Source organism: Chenopodium album, chromosome 3, assembly GCF_948465745.1.
Source record: "Chenopodium album chromosome 3, dcCheAlbu1.1, whole genome shotgun sequence".
In the NCBI taxonomy this organism is placed as follows: Eukaryota; Viridiplantae; Streptophyta; class Magnoliopsida; order Caryophyllales; family Amaranthaceae; genus Chenopodium; species Chenopodium album.
Genome location: NC_137836.1, coordinates 11,836,482 through 11,856,781, shown reverse-complemented (window position 1 = coordinate 11,856,781; position 20,300 = coordinate 11,836,482). Strand labels below are relative to the sequence as shown.

Genomic DNA, 20,300 nt, shown 5'->3' with positions numbered 1-20,300 from the left:
TCCTAGCCCTTATCCAATTTTTTCTGCTTCCTCCTCCTCATCCATAACCTTAGCTAGTAGGCATCCTTTAGAGGACCTACATTTAATCTTAGAGTAGATAGTTTCCCCTTCAGCTAGGACTCCATGCTTCTTTTCTACCCAAGCTTTTTTTTCTGTTGTGTCAGCTTCCTTTTTCCCTTATCTTTTGTAGTACTTTTCTTCCTAGGCATTGCAGGTGTTTTGAATTCAACTCTTTCACCTAAGCGTTCCTTAGTAGGAATCACCTTGTCACCTAGACGACTCTTCACATCAGTTTTACCCTGATTTTTCTCCGAGTCCTTTGAAGGTTTCTTCAGCAGCCACTTCTTCACATCATTGGGCAAGGAAGGAGGAACCTTTTGGGTAATCACTTCCCATAGAGATCTAGTACTCCAATAAGCATCAAATCTGTCTACTTCTTGGGAGACAGGGAACTCGTAGGGAGGACGAAGATCTCCGGAAGGAATATTCTGAAGTAAGCCGTATTGTCTTTTTACCCTGCAGGGATAGTAATAAGTCATACGGGACAAACTTGGAAGACGGCAGAAAGGTTGCTTGTTGACACCAACCATGCTTTCTATTTTCCACCACGGGACGACCCACTTGATAGCAAAATTGCGAGATTCGAAGACCCTTTTCCATTCGTGGCGCCCCATTTTAGAGAAGCGTTTCTTCCTCCTCACGAAGCAATTCGGAGTGTACTTCTCAATGTTGTCCGAAGGGCTAATTAATTCTAGCCTTTCCATTAGCCACATATGTAAAAAAAATTGCAATGCAAATAAATTATTATTACTATACAAAAATATATTTTTTGATTTCCGTAATTAAAAATATTATTTTTCTACCTGTAATAAAATTGGAGAACCTCGTAAAGGTGCTTTTGGGTTCCTTTTCAATTCATCAAGACTAATCATAGTCTCTCCAACTATCAATGGCATTGGATTTCTAACTGATTCAATTTGTTCTAGTACGGTGGTTATAATTGATTGACCCTCATTATTTTTACCACTAGTAATAAAAAATTGATTAAGCATACAAAATAAGAAAGCCCTTCTTCTATATATATGAAAAGATTCGGAGTAAGGATTATCAAAATAATGGCGAGCAAATTCTTTCAAATTAACTATGTTGCCATCTACTATTTTTGATAGATCCTTTTCTTTTAAATTGAATAAGCGTTCAAAATCCTTGTAATAATATGCATCTATTCTAGGGATTACTATGAGGTCTATTGCAGGGAAATCTAAAATAGCACCAAATTCTTCCGGCAAAGGGCTAATTTCATCATACCCTATTTTAAAACAATGAGTAGCAACATCCCAATATTCTAGGGCGGTATGAATAAAATCTAAGTCAAGATCTACCCCCTTTGATACCATAAATTCCCCCCAAGTGGAACACATATAATTATTTTCTTTCTTTGGCATTAAGAGACCGACACCATTCATGGGTGTATTGGGTAAAATTTTTGGCGACTAGAGACATGATATTATTTTTCTAAAGCTAAGAATTATTTTTTTTGCTGAAATTATGAAAAGAATCGGCTGGGCAGGGGGCTATTTATGCACGAAATTGGAGCATTTTTAATCTGGGAAGGATACGGAGTTAGTGCTATTTGGCGCCAGACGCTGCTATTGGCGCCAGACGCCAAAGCTTGGCCCCAAACGCTAAGTGTAGCGCCTGGCGCTACACCAATACGCGTGGCGCCAGCTGGCGCCAATTTGCCTCGTCATACGCGCTTTCTAAATTCGCGTTTTTACCTTAATTCGAGTCCGCTAATGACTTTACGGCTTCCTTATCTTTTTCTAAACATCTTTTTATTCTTTTTTTAATTAATATAGCTATTATATTAATTATATTATTCATTTTTGGATTTTATTTAGGTTAATTTCCAAGTTTTTATAAACCCATGTTTTTATTTTACCTTTTCCTTTTTTCATTTTTTCTTTTGGGGGAGAAAGTCGGATACCCTCCATCAATAATAAAAATGACAAAATTTTTGCGCAAAATTACTTGTCACATTTTCTTGCACACACAAACATGCACATAATAATGATAATAATAAAAAATGAAAAAACATGATAAATAAAATAAACTCATAATTGTATGTATATACAAAATATGTCTAAAAAATGAGTCTAACTAAAAGGCAAAGTTCTATACAAAGTCAAATAAATAATAAAAAGCACAGGTACAAACTACGACGCCGGGGGAGGTAAACCCATCATCACATAAAACTCCGCCGTACGAGAAGTAACCTCTCCACCTACTCCAGCTCCAGCTCCAGTATCAGCTCCAGTCTCCGCAAGAGGAGGAAAACTCAACGTGGGACTGGTCCACCCAAGATCAACCTGAGGCTGAGGCTGCGGAGGCTGCTGCGATGACGAGCCAACCTCGTACATCCCACCACCTCTAAGAGCCGAGGTAGCCTCTCCCTGGCCTACCGGCGCAGCATGAGCACCCTCAGAGGAGGAACCTGAGCCCTCCACCACATCAGTACGGGCAACCTTAGAACGACCACCCCTACCTCCTGAAGTAGTGCGGCGATGTCTCGAGCTAGACCTCGCCGGATCCCTCCGCACCTCAGGTCTCGTGCGGGTACGAGAAGGAATGGGCTGACCCTGCAAAAGGAATTAAAATCAGAAACAAGGCAAAATCGAAGCGGTAATGCAAAACATATGAAAGAAAGACTACCTCCTGAACGGCGTCGTCCTGACGGCAAGTAGCCACGTTCCTCATCCGGACAAGCTGGCTCCGAAAGGCATCTATACGTCGTGCCGTCGCCGAAACCACCTCGCGCGAGAACTGTCAAAGAAATAAGTCAGTAAACATACATAATATATATGGATGAAAGTTGCAAATAAATAGGCTTACCCGAGTCTGGTGGCGAGGAATCGACCGCTCCACGAAGCGCTCGTCCTCAAGAGCCGGAGGAATCATCTCCTCAATCGGCCCGTATGTCCCCTGGTAATGGATAGACATACAGGGTGGCACGAACTCAGCAGCATCGCCCTGATAAAACAAAACAAAGTCAGTGAAGCATAACTTGGGGGCTACTTAACGAAAGATAAAAGCTGAAAAATCGTACCGCCACATCCTCAGCCGGTACAGGAACTGGAGCTAACAACGACAGTAGCTCCTCCGCATAGCATCGCACAGGGATCGTGCAAGATCGCCAAGGGGTACCAGCTCCCTCTAACATGCTCAACAACCTCCTAGCGTTAAACATATGACGTGGTGGAGGAGCAGGAACGACAAAAATATCGGAGGAATGTTGTCTAGCAACCCTCTCTCCAAGGTATACGATCGCTCCATAGGTCCCCAAGAAATAGCAACGCTCAGAGGAATACTGCGCGGCTAACCCACGGACTGCCAGGCCGACCCACGGCCGGTACAGCACCTCAGGCTCCTGCAAAGAGCGTCAATCACGCAAAAATCTATCTAAAGCATCACCAAATGGCAAATAAGAAAAGAATCATACCGCGATGATCCAGTCTCGGACATACGCAGTGGACATCCCCACACGGCGGCTGCCCCAAAAAGCACTCACTGGAAACCTGCGCGGCGACGGTCTCGCTGGCGCAGCAGAAGGGAAGTACTCGTAGAACCAGATCTACAAGAAGTTAAAATTATCAACAAGTGCTAGCTAAAGTGTAGAGCTAAACTTTATAGGGAATAATGTTTACCTCTACGACCCTCCAAAAGCTAGACAGAGCAACATTCGTCCCGAAGGACCGGTGTCGACACGAGTCCCTCAGCGCTCGAATGAAGTCAGCATAGGCCAAGCTGGCCCAGTCGTAAGTCCCGATCTGATGTAGATCGCAGACGGCAGGAAGGTAGTAAAAGCGTCCTACTACCCTTGTCAGGGGAGAACGTCCCTGACAACAAAATAAGCGCAAAGATGCGCACCCGCTGCTCTCGGGTGGTCGCACCATCGTCAAAAGCCGCTGCCAGAGTTGAGCGGCGAATCCCCCTAGCGCTGAACTGGGACGAGTCTACCTCAGCTCGAGCCTGAATAGTAATCGGCCCCAACAGCTCCTCAACCTCAGGGGAAAAGATGTGATCCCGCTGTCGAACGACAGTGGCACGGAGCTGAATTCCAGTCCTGTGATGAGACTGAAGTCGGTAGGAGTGACCATCATCTCACCCCAAGGAAAGTGGAAAGTGTTGGTGGTGTCCCAAAAGAACTCCACCAGAGCACGAACTACATGGTGACCCCCGCTGGAGGAAACCATTGCCTCGGAGGTCTCGTACAGCGCAGCAAGACCGCAGGACTCCCATAGGAGTCTCGTCTCGACATCTCTGGCGATGTACATCTTGTACAGATCGCCCAAACTGTCACAGCCGGAGCCATGACAGCGCGTCCTCCCAACGGTGATACCCCATCTCACCCTCTCAGAAATGTGGTGGACGGGGGAAAAGAACAAGGTCCGCTCGTCCCACTCAGGGAGTCGACCAAACGAAGTGGACGGCTCGGCATCGTCCTCCACAGGCTCATGCTCCCGTCGAATATCTCGGGACCGTGAACCAGAACCTCATTGTCTAGCCATGCTACATTGTGCATAATTATCATAAATTAAGGTTCTATAGTATCTAAGGTTCGCCTAACCGCATGATACTATGTTCGCAAAAAACAGAGTACGTAGTACTAAAACAGAGCACAAATTCAAATTGAGCATAACGGCATTTTTCAAGCAATCAAACAATTTCTTGCAACACTATAGTAATTATTGTGACAAATTGGACAAGAATTGCTAGAAAAAACATCAAGAACGGGCCACATTGTATTCCCGACCTCAAGAGGTCCAATAATGGCAATTCGTTCATTTCTTCACCAAATTGAGTCAAACATGTCTCAAATTACTCCCAAGGAAATATATAAACATAATCAAGCAATTTCATGGCATAAAATTTGACAAATAAAGAGAATTAAGCATTCTAAGTTTCGAATTTTCTTGAAATACGAAAATAAACACATGCAAAATTCACTAAAACCGGTGTGAGTTTGAGGAAAACTTACATAGATCGGGAAAGTGGATGAAATAAGCTTTGATTTGCAACTAATTTGAATAAATTTGGTTGAGAAACGAGCAAGAACGAAGCAAATGAATTTCTGGAAATTTTTTAGCAAAAACGCGACGAGCAGCAGCGAAAATGAAGAAGAAAAGGATATTTAAGGAATACCCTATTCTGGCGCCAAGCGCTAGACCTTGGCGTCAACAGATAGGTTTGGCGCCTGGCGCCAATCCCAGCGTCTGGCGCTACGACCAGTTGTGTGGCGCTGATGTGTTTTCAGTGGCGCCAGGATGTTCAGCCACTCAGTGCGGTTGTTCTAATTTTTTGCAATATGTTTTGGGTTCCTTGATACGCCAGTTAGCCCCTCTAAGCAATTTGACACGATTTTTAGTAATCAGCTTGATTGCACGAAGTGATCGACCTGATGAAATATCGTCTCACTTAGCTTAAAGCGCCTAGGCATTGGCTCATTAACAAAAGGCACCGACATAGTGGTTCATTCGCAAAAGGCACCAACGTACAGGTTCAAAAGCAACAAAAGCGCCGACGTACAGGCATAGCGGAAGCAAAGTTCAAGCGAGCTTTTAAAGATCGACAAGCGGAGATCTTCGGTAATTTCCTTGGAAATTTATCGCAACAAATGAGGATAGCTTCAAGCGAGGATATCTTCGATGGCATTCCCTATATTGTGGAGAGTTGTCACAAACAACTGAAGGTGATTTCAAGCGAAATTGTCTTCGATAGTGTTCCCTTGGACGTGGAATATTATCAATGCGGAAGAGGATTGTTTCAAGCGAAGCAATCTTCGATAGTGTTCCCTTGGACGTGGAATATTATCAAAGCGAAAGTGGACCGTTTCAAGTGAAGCAGTCTACAATATTGGAAGCAGTTACAAGCGTAGCAGTTTTCAAGAGGGATGGCATTCTCTTGGCAGGAGGTCATCAAAACAACAGTAAAGCAGCAGCAAATCGGTTACCTTCAGAGACGTGTGCTCGACGGTGCAAGATACGCGTTTCTTAACTCTTTTATCTGTTTAACTAACGCTAGTTTGCAAGTATCGGCGTTACAAGAGTGGTTTAGGATCGCAGAACGTTCTGAATCATTCTCCGTCCCTATCGATACTTTGACTTTTGTTTTCGAAACCTGCGTTTCTCCAAACTCAGTCAAAGTGGGGGCTTCTGTAGACACCCATTTGTGTCTCCCCAAAACCAAACCCGGTGATGAGTACCTTTCGCGTCGAATCATAATCGAATGAAGTGAAAGTGTGGAAAGTCTAGTGTTGCGGATAGTTTTAATTTCTTTTCTCTTCTCTTTGTTTTTGAAAACTTATTTTAATAAAAACAGCCAATCTAGTTTGGTTGGTTCATGATATGAGTCTAATAGTAGTGTAGTTGGATGGGTCTTGACAAGAGCTTTCCAACGATATATTATAAGCCCAATTCCAAGGAATATTGAGGAAGTTATGGCCAACTTAATGAACTGGCTCAATTTGAGCCTGATATGCGGCCCAATGATCTAGCGGAGGGCCTAATAGATTTATCATTCCTAATGCAATTAGGAATGGTTTTAGTCTTCTAGATTCTTCTAGAAGGTTCTTTTCATTCCTAATTCAATTAGCATTGATAAATTGACTTTTGTTGACTTTTCAGAGTTTTAATTAAATTCAAAGAACATATTTTGAGGAAAATACGATTTTATCCTCCTGTACGGAAATTTCTATCTGATTTTAAGAAAACGCGTGAATTTCTGAATCAACGCCAAACGCCAGCTGTAGCGCCTGGCGCTACGCTTGGCGCCTGGCGCTAACATTGGCGCTTGGCGCTAATGTTGGCGTTTGACGCCAATAGCCAGCGTTGGCGCCAACATCGTTTTATGTGCGCCAGAACTCTGTTTTGATATTTTATCTTTTTGGCTGATTTTCTCTATAAATAACGTGCTAAAAACTCTATTTTCGATAACCAATTTTCATTCATCAATTCTCTCTCATCAAGATTTCCTTGATTACTCTCTCTCTCTCTCTCTCTCTTTTCTAAACTAGCTTCTCTCAAATACAAAATTCCGCATTCATTATACTTCGAAACACCTAGCCATATTCGAAATTGCCTTCGCCCTAGACGTGAAAGGTTTAATTTCTAAGGGTTTGGTCCCAAATCTCTCTTTTAATTATTTAATTTAATTGTTTTGATTTATTATTTTCCTTCAAGTTACTAACGTGTGTATTTTGTTATTAGAAAGAGGTACGAGGCATCAAAGTAAGTGCTTTAATGGTTTTTATTGATATTGTGATGTTATTATGATATTCCTAGTATCATGTCTAGGGTAATTTTAATATTAAGTATGATGCTTCCTATGTTCTTCCTAATATTTATGATTGTTAGTATCATGTTAGGGTTAAAAAGCTTTGATTTTTATTGCTTAGTGACATGCTAGGGTTTGTTATTAATCTTGTTAGTGTCATGCCTAGGATCTTGCTATTAATATTGTGCTTTATTGTTAACATGATTATAATATTATGATTATTATTTTGATTATTATTATTTTTATTATTGATTATTATGTTGCTTGATATTTATTGTTATTTCTTGATCACGCCTTTTATGCATGTTTAAAGGGAATTTGTACTTGTAATCACGCTTAATAAGATAATTAATAATCTTGTTTAGGGTTAATTTGATTATAATTCAAGTGATCGCCATAATAGTTTATTTGTGCATTAATATTCAACCAACATAGATGAAAAGGTTTAGGGTAATCCTATTGATTGCATGTTACTCAGAAATCGCACATGAATACGATCAGAATAAAGTAGAGGCCTATTATTAGGGCAGGTTCAATCTCTTTTAGGTTGGATTTGTACCTTCATCCCCGAACCCTATTTGGATCAATACCTTATGGAGTTGACGATCTCTTGGATCGTTAAGGGGTGTAACCTTCACCTCGTGAACGGTTTACAAGTTCCTAAAAAACTTGTTGGCGACTCTTTTGCTCTATCTTCTTTCCCTTTGGACGCCACTGTACTTTAGTGTATGATCACAGTGGGGTTCAAGCTAGGGGATTAACGCTTGAAATATTCCCTACAATTTTTGGCGACTCCACTGGGGAGGATTTCTATTTTAATTCCTGAATTTGTTTCGGCAATGATTTAGAATGAGTGGATGAGACTCGAAACGTTCTAAGTATTTCATGTGCGTAATTTTGATTAACATTATTGTCATATGCATAAAAAAGATCTCATTGGAAAGACCATCTGTAATGAGTTAAAAACATAGGATTTTACACCTAGGAAATTTGAGAAATATCTTTCACAACTAGGACCGAAATAACACTGCGCGAAACTGGAAAATTTTATCGAGCACAGAAAGCTGCTGAGGCATGTAGGAATTAGCGTAAGTGAACAGAAGCTAGCGCCAGACATTTAACCGTAGCGCTAGACGACAGCCATGTCGCCAGGCGCTACAGCTAAATCCTGGCGCCAACCTCTGTTTGCTGGCGCCAAATTCTTCCAATACCGAGCCAGAAATATGCGTTCTAATTTTGACCGGTTTTTCGCATTGTTTGCTCGATCCTACTTCCTGATTGAATTTTTTCTCACTTTTCTGAAACCCATATGTGTTCTACATATGGACATAACCCTCTAGGAATTCCTGCTCCATCTACCTGATTGAACGCTCTGAGCAGCAAAGGGTACATTCGAGAATGTTGAATTCACCAAACCATGGAAGCGAGTTTTTCTAGAACTCGCGGTGTCCCATCCACTCGCGCCAACCCTTCACGGTTAAGCTTCCGCGCGGTGCATCCGGACAATTAACCATGGACCCTCTATTGACTAAACCATATCCCGAACTTTAGAGAACTAGAGCCATGGTTAGGTTGCAAACTCATTGTATCATATTGTGCCTACTTGACTAATTGTGCATTATTTGTTGAGCATATACTATGATTTCTTAATCGTTTGTTTGACTTGTGTTGAGATTTAATAAATTAATGACTTAAAGAACTTTGCCTAATTAATTAATGGATTAATTAATTTGAGTAAATAAAGTCTAATATTTTAATCATAATTGACCTAGTACGACTTTAGGCATGCCCCTTTTGATTAATAACACCGAAAACAGTCTCAGATTGAAGCTCCAGCATTGGCGCCAAAAGATGAGCTGTAGCGCCACTCTGTAGGGTGTGGCGCCTAGAGACAACTCTTTCGTCTGGAGCTACAGTACACAGTGCAACGCCAGGCCTGTCGTTTTGCCGACAGTTCGGATTATTGGTCGAGTCATCACCTAGTGTCTAATTAACCAGTTTGCTAATTAATGCGGTTAATTTTTGCTGTCAATAGTACTTGGTTGAGTCATTAATCGAGTTTAGGCACTAAGTCCCATGGTCTTATACAAGAGTCCAAACATGTCACTTACACTCAACGCACACACCAATACACACACTTTGACCATGTCTAAGAGAGTCTTGCATGCGCGTTTTTTTTCCGTCATTTTTTTTAGGGGGTAAGACGGATATTAATCCTCCATTTTTTCTAAAAAAATACTATACTTAGCTCTTAAAAATATACACATTATTTTTTATGGAGGGTATCCGACTTTCTCCCCAGTGGAGTCGCCAAAAACTGTAGGGAATATTTCAAGCGTTAATCCCCTAGCTTGAACCCCACTGTAATCATACACTAAAGTATGGTGACGTCCAAAGGGAAAGAAGATAGAGCAAAAGAGTCGCCAACAAGTTTTTTAGGAACTTGTAAACCGTTAACGAGGTGAAGGTTACACCCCTTAACGATCCAAGAGATCGTCAACTCCATAAGGTCTTGAACCAAATAGGGTTTGGGGATGAAGGTACAAATCCAACCTAAAAGAGATTGAACCTGCCCTAATAATAGGCCTCTACTTTATTCTGATCGTATTCATGTGCGATTTCTGACTAACATGCAATCAATAGGATTACCCTAAACCTGTTTATCTATGTTGGTTGAATATTAATGCACAAATAAACAATTATTGGCGATTACTTGAATTATAATCAAATTAACCCTAAACAAGATTATTAATTATCTTATTAAGCGTGATTACAAGTACAAATTCCCTTTAAACATGCATAAAAGGCGTGATCAAGCAATAACAATAAATATCAAGCAACATAATAATCAATAATCAAAATAATAATAATAAAATTAATAATCATAATATTATAATCATGTTAACAATAAAGCACAATATTAATTGCAAGATCCTAGGCATGACACTAACAAGATTAATAACAAACCCTAGCATGTCACTAAGCAATAAAAATCAAATCTTTAACCCTAACATGATACTAACAATCATAAATATTAGGAAGAACATAGGAAGCGTCATACTTAATATTAAAATTACCCTAGACATGATACTAGGAATATCATAATAACATCACAATATCAATAAAAACCATTAAAGCACTTACTTTGATGCCTCGTACCTCTTTCTAATAACAAAATACATACGTTAGTAACTTCAAGGAAAATAATAAATCAAAACAATTAAATTAAATAATTAAAAGAGAGATTTGGGACCAAACCCTCAGAAATTAAACCTTTCACGTCTAGGGCGAACGCAACTTCGAATATGGATAGGGGTTTCTAAGTCTAATGAATGCGGAATTTTGTATTTGAAAGAAGCTAGTTTAGAAAAGAGAGAGAGATAGAGAGTAATCAAAGAAATCTTGATGAGAGAGAATTGATGAATGAAAATTGGTTATCGAAAACAGAGTTTTTAGCACGTTATTTATAGAGAAAATCAGCCAAAAAGATAAAATATCAAAACAGAGTTCTGGCGCACATAAAACGATGTTGGCGCCAACGCTGGCTATTGGCGCCAGACGCCAACATAAGCGCCAAGCGCCAATGCTAGCGTCAGGCGCCAAGCGTAGCGCCAGGCGCTACAGCTGGCGTTTGGCGCTGATTCAGAAATTCACGCGTTTTCTTAAAATCAGATAGAAATTTCCGTACAGGAGGATAAAATCGTATTTTCCTCAAAATATGTTCTTTGATTTTAATTAAAACTCTGAAAAGTCAACAAAAGTCAATTTATCAATGCTAATTGAATTAGGAATGAAAAGAACCTTCTAGAAGAATCTAGAAGACTAAAACCATTCCTAATTGCATTAGGAATAATAAATCTATTAGGCCCCTAGATCATTGGGCCGCATATAAGGCTCAAACCGGGCCCAGTTCAGTAAATTGGTCATATATTCCTCAATATTCATCGGAATTGGGCTTAAGATATATCGTTGGAAAGCTCTTGTCAAGCCCCATCCAACTACACTACTATTAGACCCATATCATGAACCAACCAAACTGGATTGGCTGTTTTTCTTAAAATAAGTTTTCAAAAATAGAGAGAAGAGAAAAGAATTTAAAACTATCCGCAACACTAGACTTTCCACACTTTCACTTCATTCGATTATGATTCGACGCGAATGGTACTCATCACCGGGTTTTGTTTTGGGGAGACACAAATGGGTGTCTACACATACTTGTGCTCATTTGCCAAGTGAACAAACTGGTGGGCAACATCTCGGCCTGCACAAGCATCTAGCCGAACACGACTTCTCACAATGTAGATATGTCTCTTGTTAGGGTTCTTGTTCGGAAACTTTTCTTTCACAACTGCCATGATGTGATGGGGCTTGGCTGCAGCAGAAGTCATGTCGATAACAAGCGCTTTTGCAGCTGGACTAAGACCACTAACTTGTCGGTGACCCTCTTGATATACCATGAGCGGATGGTTATGCATGCCTTTGAAACCCTTTTTTGATATAATGACCCATCCTTCTATGTCCCTCAAACATCGAGCCGAGATTGGAAACGCACATTTACAACCCTTACTCTTCGTGTTCTTGCGTATAGCTTTCTCCCTATCCCGATTTTTCCTTCTATTCCTTTCCCCTCGATCACATTTCATGTAATTAATTGGAAGCCCGTTTCTCTGTTTCTTATACGATGAATTTGTTAAAAAAATCCTAATGGAGTGGCAATATCTCTCGCCCAATCAACAACTGCTTCGTAGGTCAGGAATACTTCTCTAGTGTGAAAATGTGGGCTATAATCAACACCATCACCGCCGTAGTCCGATAATGAGGCGTGATACAAAATTTTTTTATATAATTATTAGTAACATTAATTATTATAATATTATAACAATAAATAAATAAAAAATATTTTTAATTATTAATAACATTAATTATTATAATATTAATAACAATAAATAAAAAAAATTATTTTTAATTATTAATAACATTAATTATTATTATTATTATATTAATAACAACCGGAATCCATGGTTACCGGGTTTGACCTCCGGTTACCGTGGACCGTAACCGGATTTCACCTCCAGTTACCATGATCAACCGGAGGGAAAACCGGTTACCGTCCACGGTAACCGGAGATCAAATCCGGTTACCATGGATAGTTACCGGTTTCAATCTACGGTTAGGATACGGTAACCGAGGCCAAATCCAATTACCGTGCACAGTACTCGGAGCTAGACAAAAAACGATAACCGTAACAGTTAACTGGTTTTCGACTCCGTTTGACGTCGTCGGTCGGTTTCTCCGACCAATATTTTGAATCACAACAACCGGAAAAAGGTCATACCTGTTCAAAAACCGAGGGTGGCGTCATTGGTTCATTCTCCATCGAGCCACGTCGATCACTGTCCATTTATTGTTGACTTTCACCGTCGTTGTGGCTGTCCGATGTAGGAGGTTGTGGTTGAGATGGTTGTGGTTGATGGACTAATATTTAAGAAAGAAAATGAGAAAAAAAAAAAAAAGTTACTAAAGGGCAAATTTGTCGGTTTGCTTGAAATGATGGCGGTGGCGATAAATTTGGACGGCGGTGTTTAACGCCCCTTTTTTTATTCTTTCTGGCATTTCACAAATTTATTGAACTTGTTTTGATTTTTATGTACACACACTCCCTCCTCTCATTCCCGTGAAATATTATTAACAAGAATATAGCAATATTTTGTGATGGGAGAAGTTACATTACTAGTTCAAAATTACATTATTTGCGTGATAACCAAATCATGACCGAGTGAGTTGTTAGGTGTATCTCATGAGGTTACAAAAACAGGAGGTTTTTTGCACTTGCATCGATTATGTCAGTCATCGGAGTAAGAGTGCGAAACCGGGTGTAATGCATCAAAAACAAACGTTAAATTTTAGACATTTAAGGGGAATTACTATTCATAAACTGAGATTAGACCAGTTGCATATACGTTTACAGTTTGATTCCATTGATTGGGGAAATTACAAAAAGATAATACAGGGTAAATAGATCGTACATTTATGCTGGTCTAGTGGTCAAGTTTGTATCTCACCAACCAAGAGGTTGTGGGATAAAATCACTAGAGACACTTTGAGGGTGGGAGATTCCCTTACCCTTCTCCCTCACTTCCGAAGTGTCTAGCCTGCTAACCCGGGTCGGGAGGACGTGTGAGAGTTCCGACTCGGTAGGGCCCTTCGTAAATCAAAAGTGAACCTAGTCATTCTGATAATCAAGCAAGAACGCAATACCTTACAAATATACAAAGTAGTTATTTTTGTTTGTAGTCATTACGGGTGATCTAGATGGGATTTGATCTCAGTAGCACACTACCACCTCAAAAGATTTCTAGGCTTAGGAGATTGAAGATGTTTAAAAAAAGATGAATTTTTATTATGTACGTGCAAAATACATAACTATTCCTGCAAGTACTTGCAGATTGGAGAAAAACACATTAAGATCAAAGCGTTACAACTGTGTTGGCTGAAAGAGATGAAACACGCAACAAGAGGAAGTAGAACAAGATTATACAGGATGATTTTGAACTCAGATACAGGATAGTAAAAAAGCTACAATTGATGTATAATAATAAGAATATCCATGTATCAAATCTTATATATTGGGAAGTAACTTTATCCATAACAGTGAATTTTCCAAAATTATCTTTTGCCATCAAGCCATCTTAGTAAGAAATTGCACAAAGAAAAGGACCATTTCATCCTTCCACAAGCTTAACTGGAGACCTGCAGTTACAAAATAAAAACAACCAATTATGAAGCTACTAATAGTAAGAATCAAAGTGGTTCAACAAGAGTCCCACAAGACGATGGCGTACCCAAAAGGACTTTGCTTGATGGACAAAAGTTCCACATCCAGCTGCACATAATAATCAAAAGAGTGTGACGGACAATGGTTCCAATTGTAATGCAAGGGAAAAAGAATTTAGTGCTAAACATCAGAAAATTATTTCGAAATTAAAGGAGCACGAGTATATAGGGAATCTCAGAAGCACATGAAAGTGATGATCGAAACTGTAAATTTAAGATTTGTCGGTAAATTATTTGAACCCAAAATTTGTTTAGATATAAAAGGAATACAATTAAGAACAATAATTTTAGACGTTTCTAGTTGGATTCATTACCTAGATTGATTATTAAGCTCACCGGGAGGCTAAACCTGTTGAAGGTTATGTCAAGGACTTTTTATAATTCAGAGTTCATTTGATTCTTCAGAATAAAATTATTTAGGCATTTAGCTGCATAATGAGTCCTGCTTAAAAGTAGAAGACTAGCAAGATTCTGTAACTATTCAGTAAACCGATAGTCAAATTAGTCAGGTTATCAACGAACAGAATGTGGAATCTGTCATTTAGACAAAATTGGGGTGTACAGATAGAAAAGGTTTTCTGCATGCCTAAGGGTGGACTTACTATTTTAAGTTCAAATCCTAAATTGTTTGTTACATTAGTTTATCAATCATAGCCCTGAATCCTGATGCACTAAATTCAATACATAAAACCCTTAATTTACATCTTATAAAAGAAAGTGTTTCACATACAACAAAGTCAAATCAGCGCCTTATATTGCTTCTTACCTATAATCAGAAGCTATAACTTTAGATGCCAGAGTATATCATACCTCTATTGTTGCATTTGGAGGGATTTCTTGGACTCCTCTGCTTCCATATGCTAGTTCAGGAGGAACTATCAACAATCGCTGTATTTCGCAGTGAGCTCCAAAATTAGCATTGGAGAATTGGATATAATAACACTTGGCAGAAGGGAAATCAATTAATCCATAGAAATTTGCAAAATCATCTAAGAATCATTTCTATCAATCAAGATTTTATAGAGCATGAATGCATTCCAAACAGCAAAATAAGCTCCACTTCAATCAGAATTTCAGCAGAAGAATCAACCGTAAAGGTTTTCCCGTCTCTTTTTGGCAATCGATGGCAGACAAGTATATAAAAAAAGGTCTCACCTGGCCACCCACTTTCATTCCTTCAACACCAAGATCTAGCCCCTTAAGAACATTGCCTTTTTCTGACTGGCCAACATCAAAACCATAAGGCTGGAAACATTAAAAAAGGTTCATATTAACCCAAAAAGGAAAGAAAAGAGTTGAGATCTTGATAAATTATTAGAAACATTTTTTAAGCATTTGAAGAAATACTATAACATTTAAGCATATGCATTAATAATGAACTCAAGAAAAGAACTACAACTTTAAGGCACAAGAACTCTAAGAGAAACATGATTTATCAGGATTGCAGTTGCATGAAGCACAACAAATCACTGTTAAGTCATGTACAGAGCTGTCAAATACCAGATCCTTATGTTATCTGTACATGTGTACAAAGGAGCAAAAACTGAGAGTGCAATTTTAATTCATTTGACTTCGACCTTTCAACTAATTTCATCACTTGGCTAGGTCTTTCTAGATAGGTTTACAAGGAATAGATTATGATTTGAGACCACAAACTTCCAATCAAATAATAGGAAAAATTTACAATAGAAACAAGGCACCAGATGCTAAAGATTCAATGAAAGGAAAGTTAAAGCCACTAAGGCAAGGTCATTCAGTCAAGGAAAAATCATATATACAAAAACTAGTACATATAAGAGGGATGAGCATGTTACCCATCCTTTACTTGATTTTTAACTGTATCTTCTAAAGAGAATTACATGTACTCGGCAACTTTAGATCTTACCGTGCCGCCACCAACTCCCATCCCTTGCCTACTAGTCATAAAAGTGATGCCCTTCCACTTAGCAACATAATGCACCTACAAAAGTTTCATATGATCACGCTGAAGGATATGACATATTACTGCATTTTCTGTAAATAACAGAAAGCAATATGAGAAAGTCTCAAAGAATTTGCAAATACAACACCCAAAAGGGTTACAAACACTGGTAACACAAATTGGGAGGGATAATCATCAATTCACCATCATGATGCATCACAAAAGCCAAATCCATAGCTTATACATTATAATATTGGATACTATTGTCAAAATCAAGAGTCAAAAGCATTAATCTTCAATATTATCTAAGCTCACAACGCGTTAATTTTAAAAATGATAGTTACCTTAGCAAAAGCAATTAGACATTAGACACACGATGTTTACATTGATAATTAAGTGCTAGTGGATGATGAATAAGTATTAGAATTATGCCCTAGTTCTAGATAATATAAGTCCTAATGCTTTGTAAATCCTATAGAGACTGAACAAAATAGTGCATTTCAAACAAATCTTTTATTCTGTCATCAACTAGTTATACCCTTAAAAAGTTCATCAAGTGATGGGCATTGAGAAAATGGAAACATAATAAACAAACCAAATGCACTAGTGAGAACTTTGTAGGATATAATGATTCACGGTAGATTGACACAAAGTGAGTTTTTTTTTATTTTTTATTTTTATTTTTATTTTTATTTTAATGATATATGTAGTATGAATTTGCTAAAGATATGACAGTAGAACTTTTCTAAGCATAACCAAGTCAATATAAAATTAAAGATGTATCATGCTTATATAGCAATAGCGACATAAAATTAAATTGAGTCACAACCGTACTGCTACACGAGATCCCTTTACAGCTTCTGCCCCACTTCCAACCTTCAAGTCATAATACCTACAAAATGTATCTTTAAAAGTTGAGCGAAGCAGCAAGAAAGAAAAGTGAACTAGCAATACGGATACAGAACAAGATAAGCATCTCATTACATGTCAATATAGGATTTAGCTATGACAGCCTTTATCAACTTAGAGATTTCGTCTAGGACAGAGGGAAAAAAAAAATCTTACTGATTCAGTAAGTCAAGATTCTTAGACAATCGGCATTATATTTCTACAACCCAAAAACTATACATAATGACAAAACATAAAATTCGTCAAAAATGACAAGAACAGATCATGAAGATCCACAATAGAGTTTGGACGTAGGGAGAAAGATATAACAATAAAAAGATTTTAAGTGGATTCACCAACTTTAGACCATTAGGAAGGCTTGTAAATTCGCTCTCAGGTATTTTTGCTCCTCTAAGCTGTAAAAAAGGTAGAAAAAAAATCTTAAATACTATGCTATGGCAGTGATGCACTAGTAAAAAAAATAAAATTGTAAAGCATAGAGAAATCTTACAGCTCTTCTACTTGTGCTGACAGCCCCAGCCAGATCAGTGATACACAACCCAGCAGCTGTGACATACAAAAATTAAGTCAGGGTGACATCCTAAATAACAAAAATCAACCAACATAGTACAAAAAGACTATCGAACATCTATCATGGATGCAATACAAAAGCACATAGATGAGATGCAGGGTCTTATAATATTAGAGTTATACATTGAAGAAAAGAAGTCTAGTACAATATCTCAAGTTAGTACACGGTTTTAACAATCCTTTTTAGTTTCCTTTTCGTGTCTTATTTGTCATTTATCATAGAAAATAGATTAAAGCAGATAACTACATTCATTTATTCATTCTGGACAACTCCCTACCACATTACATTATTCTTTATTTCATACTGCAATTCCCTAATTCCTATTTCTCTTAGATTTTCCCAATTATATCACTAAAACTCTGGGTATCCAAGTAAACACATTTATTTGTAAACCATCTCGCCATACCCCACTATGGTGTGCTAGCCAGTAGCCACGCCTTCTGCAACAGCAGCGATCAGTTCTGTTATGACACAATCCCAGCAAGTTCATCTTGCAGGCAGTGCGACAGCACCTCCATCAACCACCTAATATTGAGCAGTCTATGCACATTAAGTCTCTCAACCCTCTAGTTCCTCCTTATGACAATTGGTACATGAATACCGCCGCAACATCTCTTATGACCTCGAATGCAGGTACTCTCACATGTTACTTAATGTGAGCAAAATTAAAGATATAATTGTTGCTCATGATATTCCAATTCATGGTTTCAGTCAGACAAGCTACATAATCTCTAATAACACCACTTATTATAATTTACCAAATATGTATAAGAAATGAGAGCAAATTAATAAAACCACAGAAATCCAAAACATACTTAATCACCCATATGTAATTGGGTGTTAACAAATCAAATGTCAATTGCTCAAATAAGAAAAATGTCCACTTTTATCACAAAATTTCAGAGATATTTAATTTTTTATCACAAAATTTCAGAGCTACTACTACACTGCGGATTATAGATTGAAAAACGTAACCACCCAAATCACAATATTACAAAAAAGTATCAACAAGCATTATATCAAAGTAACCCCAACAAAATTTGACACAAAAATGAAAGCAAAATTTATGAAATTTATGAACAAACCTGCTACGAAAAGACAACTGATGAATGCCCTTCTTCCCTCAATAGCCAAAGATGATGTTGTTTGTTTAGCAGTATCATTTGATGATGATGATGATGAACAGCTGCATTGAAATAGTTTTAAATTTCTAGAATTTGGTAAAGAATTCCTACTAGAAGTTGAAAAGAAGGGGGATTTGTATAGAAATTGGGAATGGTAGTGAGAGAAAAGGGTGAGTTCCATGGATTCAGTTGAAGTTGCAGTTGGGAATTATCCAAGATTACAAAATGGGGGGCTTTGCTGTGATGATGGACAGAGTAAATTACTCAAATTATGGTCCACATTTTATGCAAGGAATGTTTTATTTCAATCGGGTATTTTATTATACTTCCTTCGGGTTTTTTATACTCATTATTTGCATAGAAAATTTTTTGTATACACCCTGTTTTTTTTTGTATACACTCTGTTTAAACTAATATTAGTGTATATCAAGCAGTATAAGAATAACTTAGCTAATTTTAGGGTTATTTTTAGTTAATTTAAGAGAAAATACAAGTTTATCAACATCATAAACAAAATTTGTGCTTTCAAAAAAAAAAAAATAAACAAAATTTGTTTATCAAATGACAAAATTGTAAATAAATCAACAATTGATGACTAGACATTTATGTTGTTTTATTTACCATTTTGTCATTTGATAAACAAATTTTGTTTATCAAATTGATTAATTGGGACAATGAGCTAGTTCAAGTTTTATCAATATGAGAAACATGTGATGTTTATCAAAGGGTATATTGGACATTTTTTCCATTTTATACTTTTGGTTAGACAAATTCAGCTGACAACGTAAGCCTTGTCGTTAGTCATATTTTACAATTGCTGAGCATAATTCATCTTCTTCACTAGCATCTGCATCTTCATCTCCTTCCCCAAAAATAAAAACTTCAAACCCTCCCTGTTCTGCATCTTCATCTTCTTCCCCAGACTAAAAAAATTTCAAGCCCTCATGAGCAACTTCAATGGAAGATGAAAGAGGATGGAAAATTCTACCCTTAAGGGTTCACCATTCCCTTTAGTTCTCCCTTTTATCTTCGGGTTTTCTTTTAATTCGCGGTGAAGCCGCCGTAAACATGGTTGTAGAAATGGTAGCTCCTAAGTAATTTTAATGGAGGGTATATATATATATGGAGGAAAATATGGTGATAAAATTGGTTGTCCATTCTCACTAATCTTTGTGAGCAATTGAATTCACCACCGTCTTCCGACCTTCCTCCATTGTTAGAAGGGGAAGCTGGTTCTCTCTCTTCTGTTTGGAGTGAGAAGATAGTAACGTTGATCCGTTTTGTGCCAGCTAGCCACTGAGAGAAGAAAGTATATAAAAACAAATTTTGCAAAAACCGAGGCAACTTATTTACTACTTTGCCATTTGATAAACGTTTGAAGTTTATCAATTTGATAAACCAGGGCTCCCTCTTAATTTTAGGGTATTTTTTTTTCTTTTTTGGATAACTTTAAACATAATACAATTTTTATACTTCCTCCGTTATTTTATTATTGCACCACTTGCCTTTTTAGAAAGTTTCACAAATATTGCACCATTTCCTCTTTAGGAAAAAAATTATTTGTGTTCACCCTACAAATACCCAACATACCCTTGCTTTTTCACACTTA

At 37.9% G+C, this 20,300-nt stretch overlaps 1 protein-coding gene across 1 annotated transcript; it reads right to left on the bottom strand.

Annotated features, from left to right (window-relative positions):
- Positions 1-13,710: 13,710 nt before the first annotated feature.
- On the bottom strand, positions 13,711-19,000 carry LOC145623835 (peptidyl-prolyl cis-trans isomerase FKBP16-4, chloroplastic-like). The gene is made up of 9 exons (XM_081676714.1): positions 18,653-19,000; positions 17,487-17,542; positions 17,336-17,391; positions 16,922-16,979; positions 16,052-16,126; positions 15,322-15,411; positions 14,977-15,054; positions 14,175-14,215; positions 13,711-14,082 (listed from the first exon to the last, which is right to left on the bottom strand). The coding sequence occupies exons 1-9, from the start codon at positions 18,870-18,872 to the stop codon at positions 14,055-14,057; spliced, it is 702 nt and encodes a 233-aa protein (XP_081532840.1). The 5' UTR covers positions 18,873-19,000; the 3' UTR covers positions 13,711-14,054.
- Between the last annotated feature and the right edge of the window lie 1,300 nt (positions 19,001-20,300).

Excerpts from the sequence above, each read along its gene's own strand:
- LOC145623835 (XM_081676714.1), bottom strand. The coding sequence starts at position 18,872 with ATGGAACTCACCCTTTTCTCTCACTACCATTCCCAATTTCTATACAAA. Across the intron at positions 16,127-16,921 it reads TAAAGGGATCTCGTGTAGCA|GTGCATTATGTTGCTAAGTG; the intron begins GTACGGTTGTGA and ends AAACTTTTGTAG. Across the intron at positions 15,055-15,321 it reads GAATGAAAGTGGGTGGCCAG|CGATTGTTGATAGTTCCTCC; the intron begins GTGAGACCTTTT and ends TGCGAAATACAG.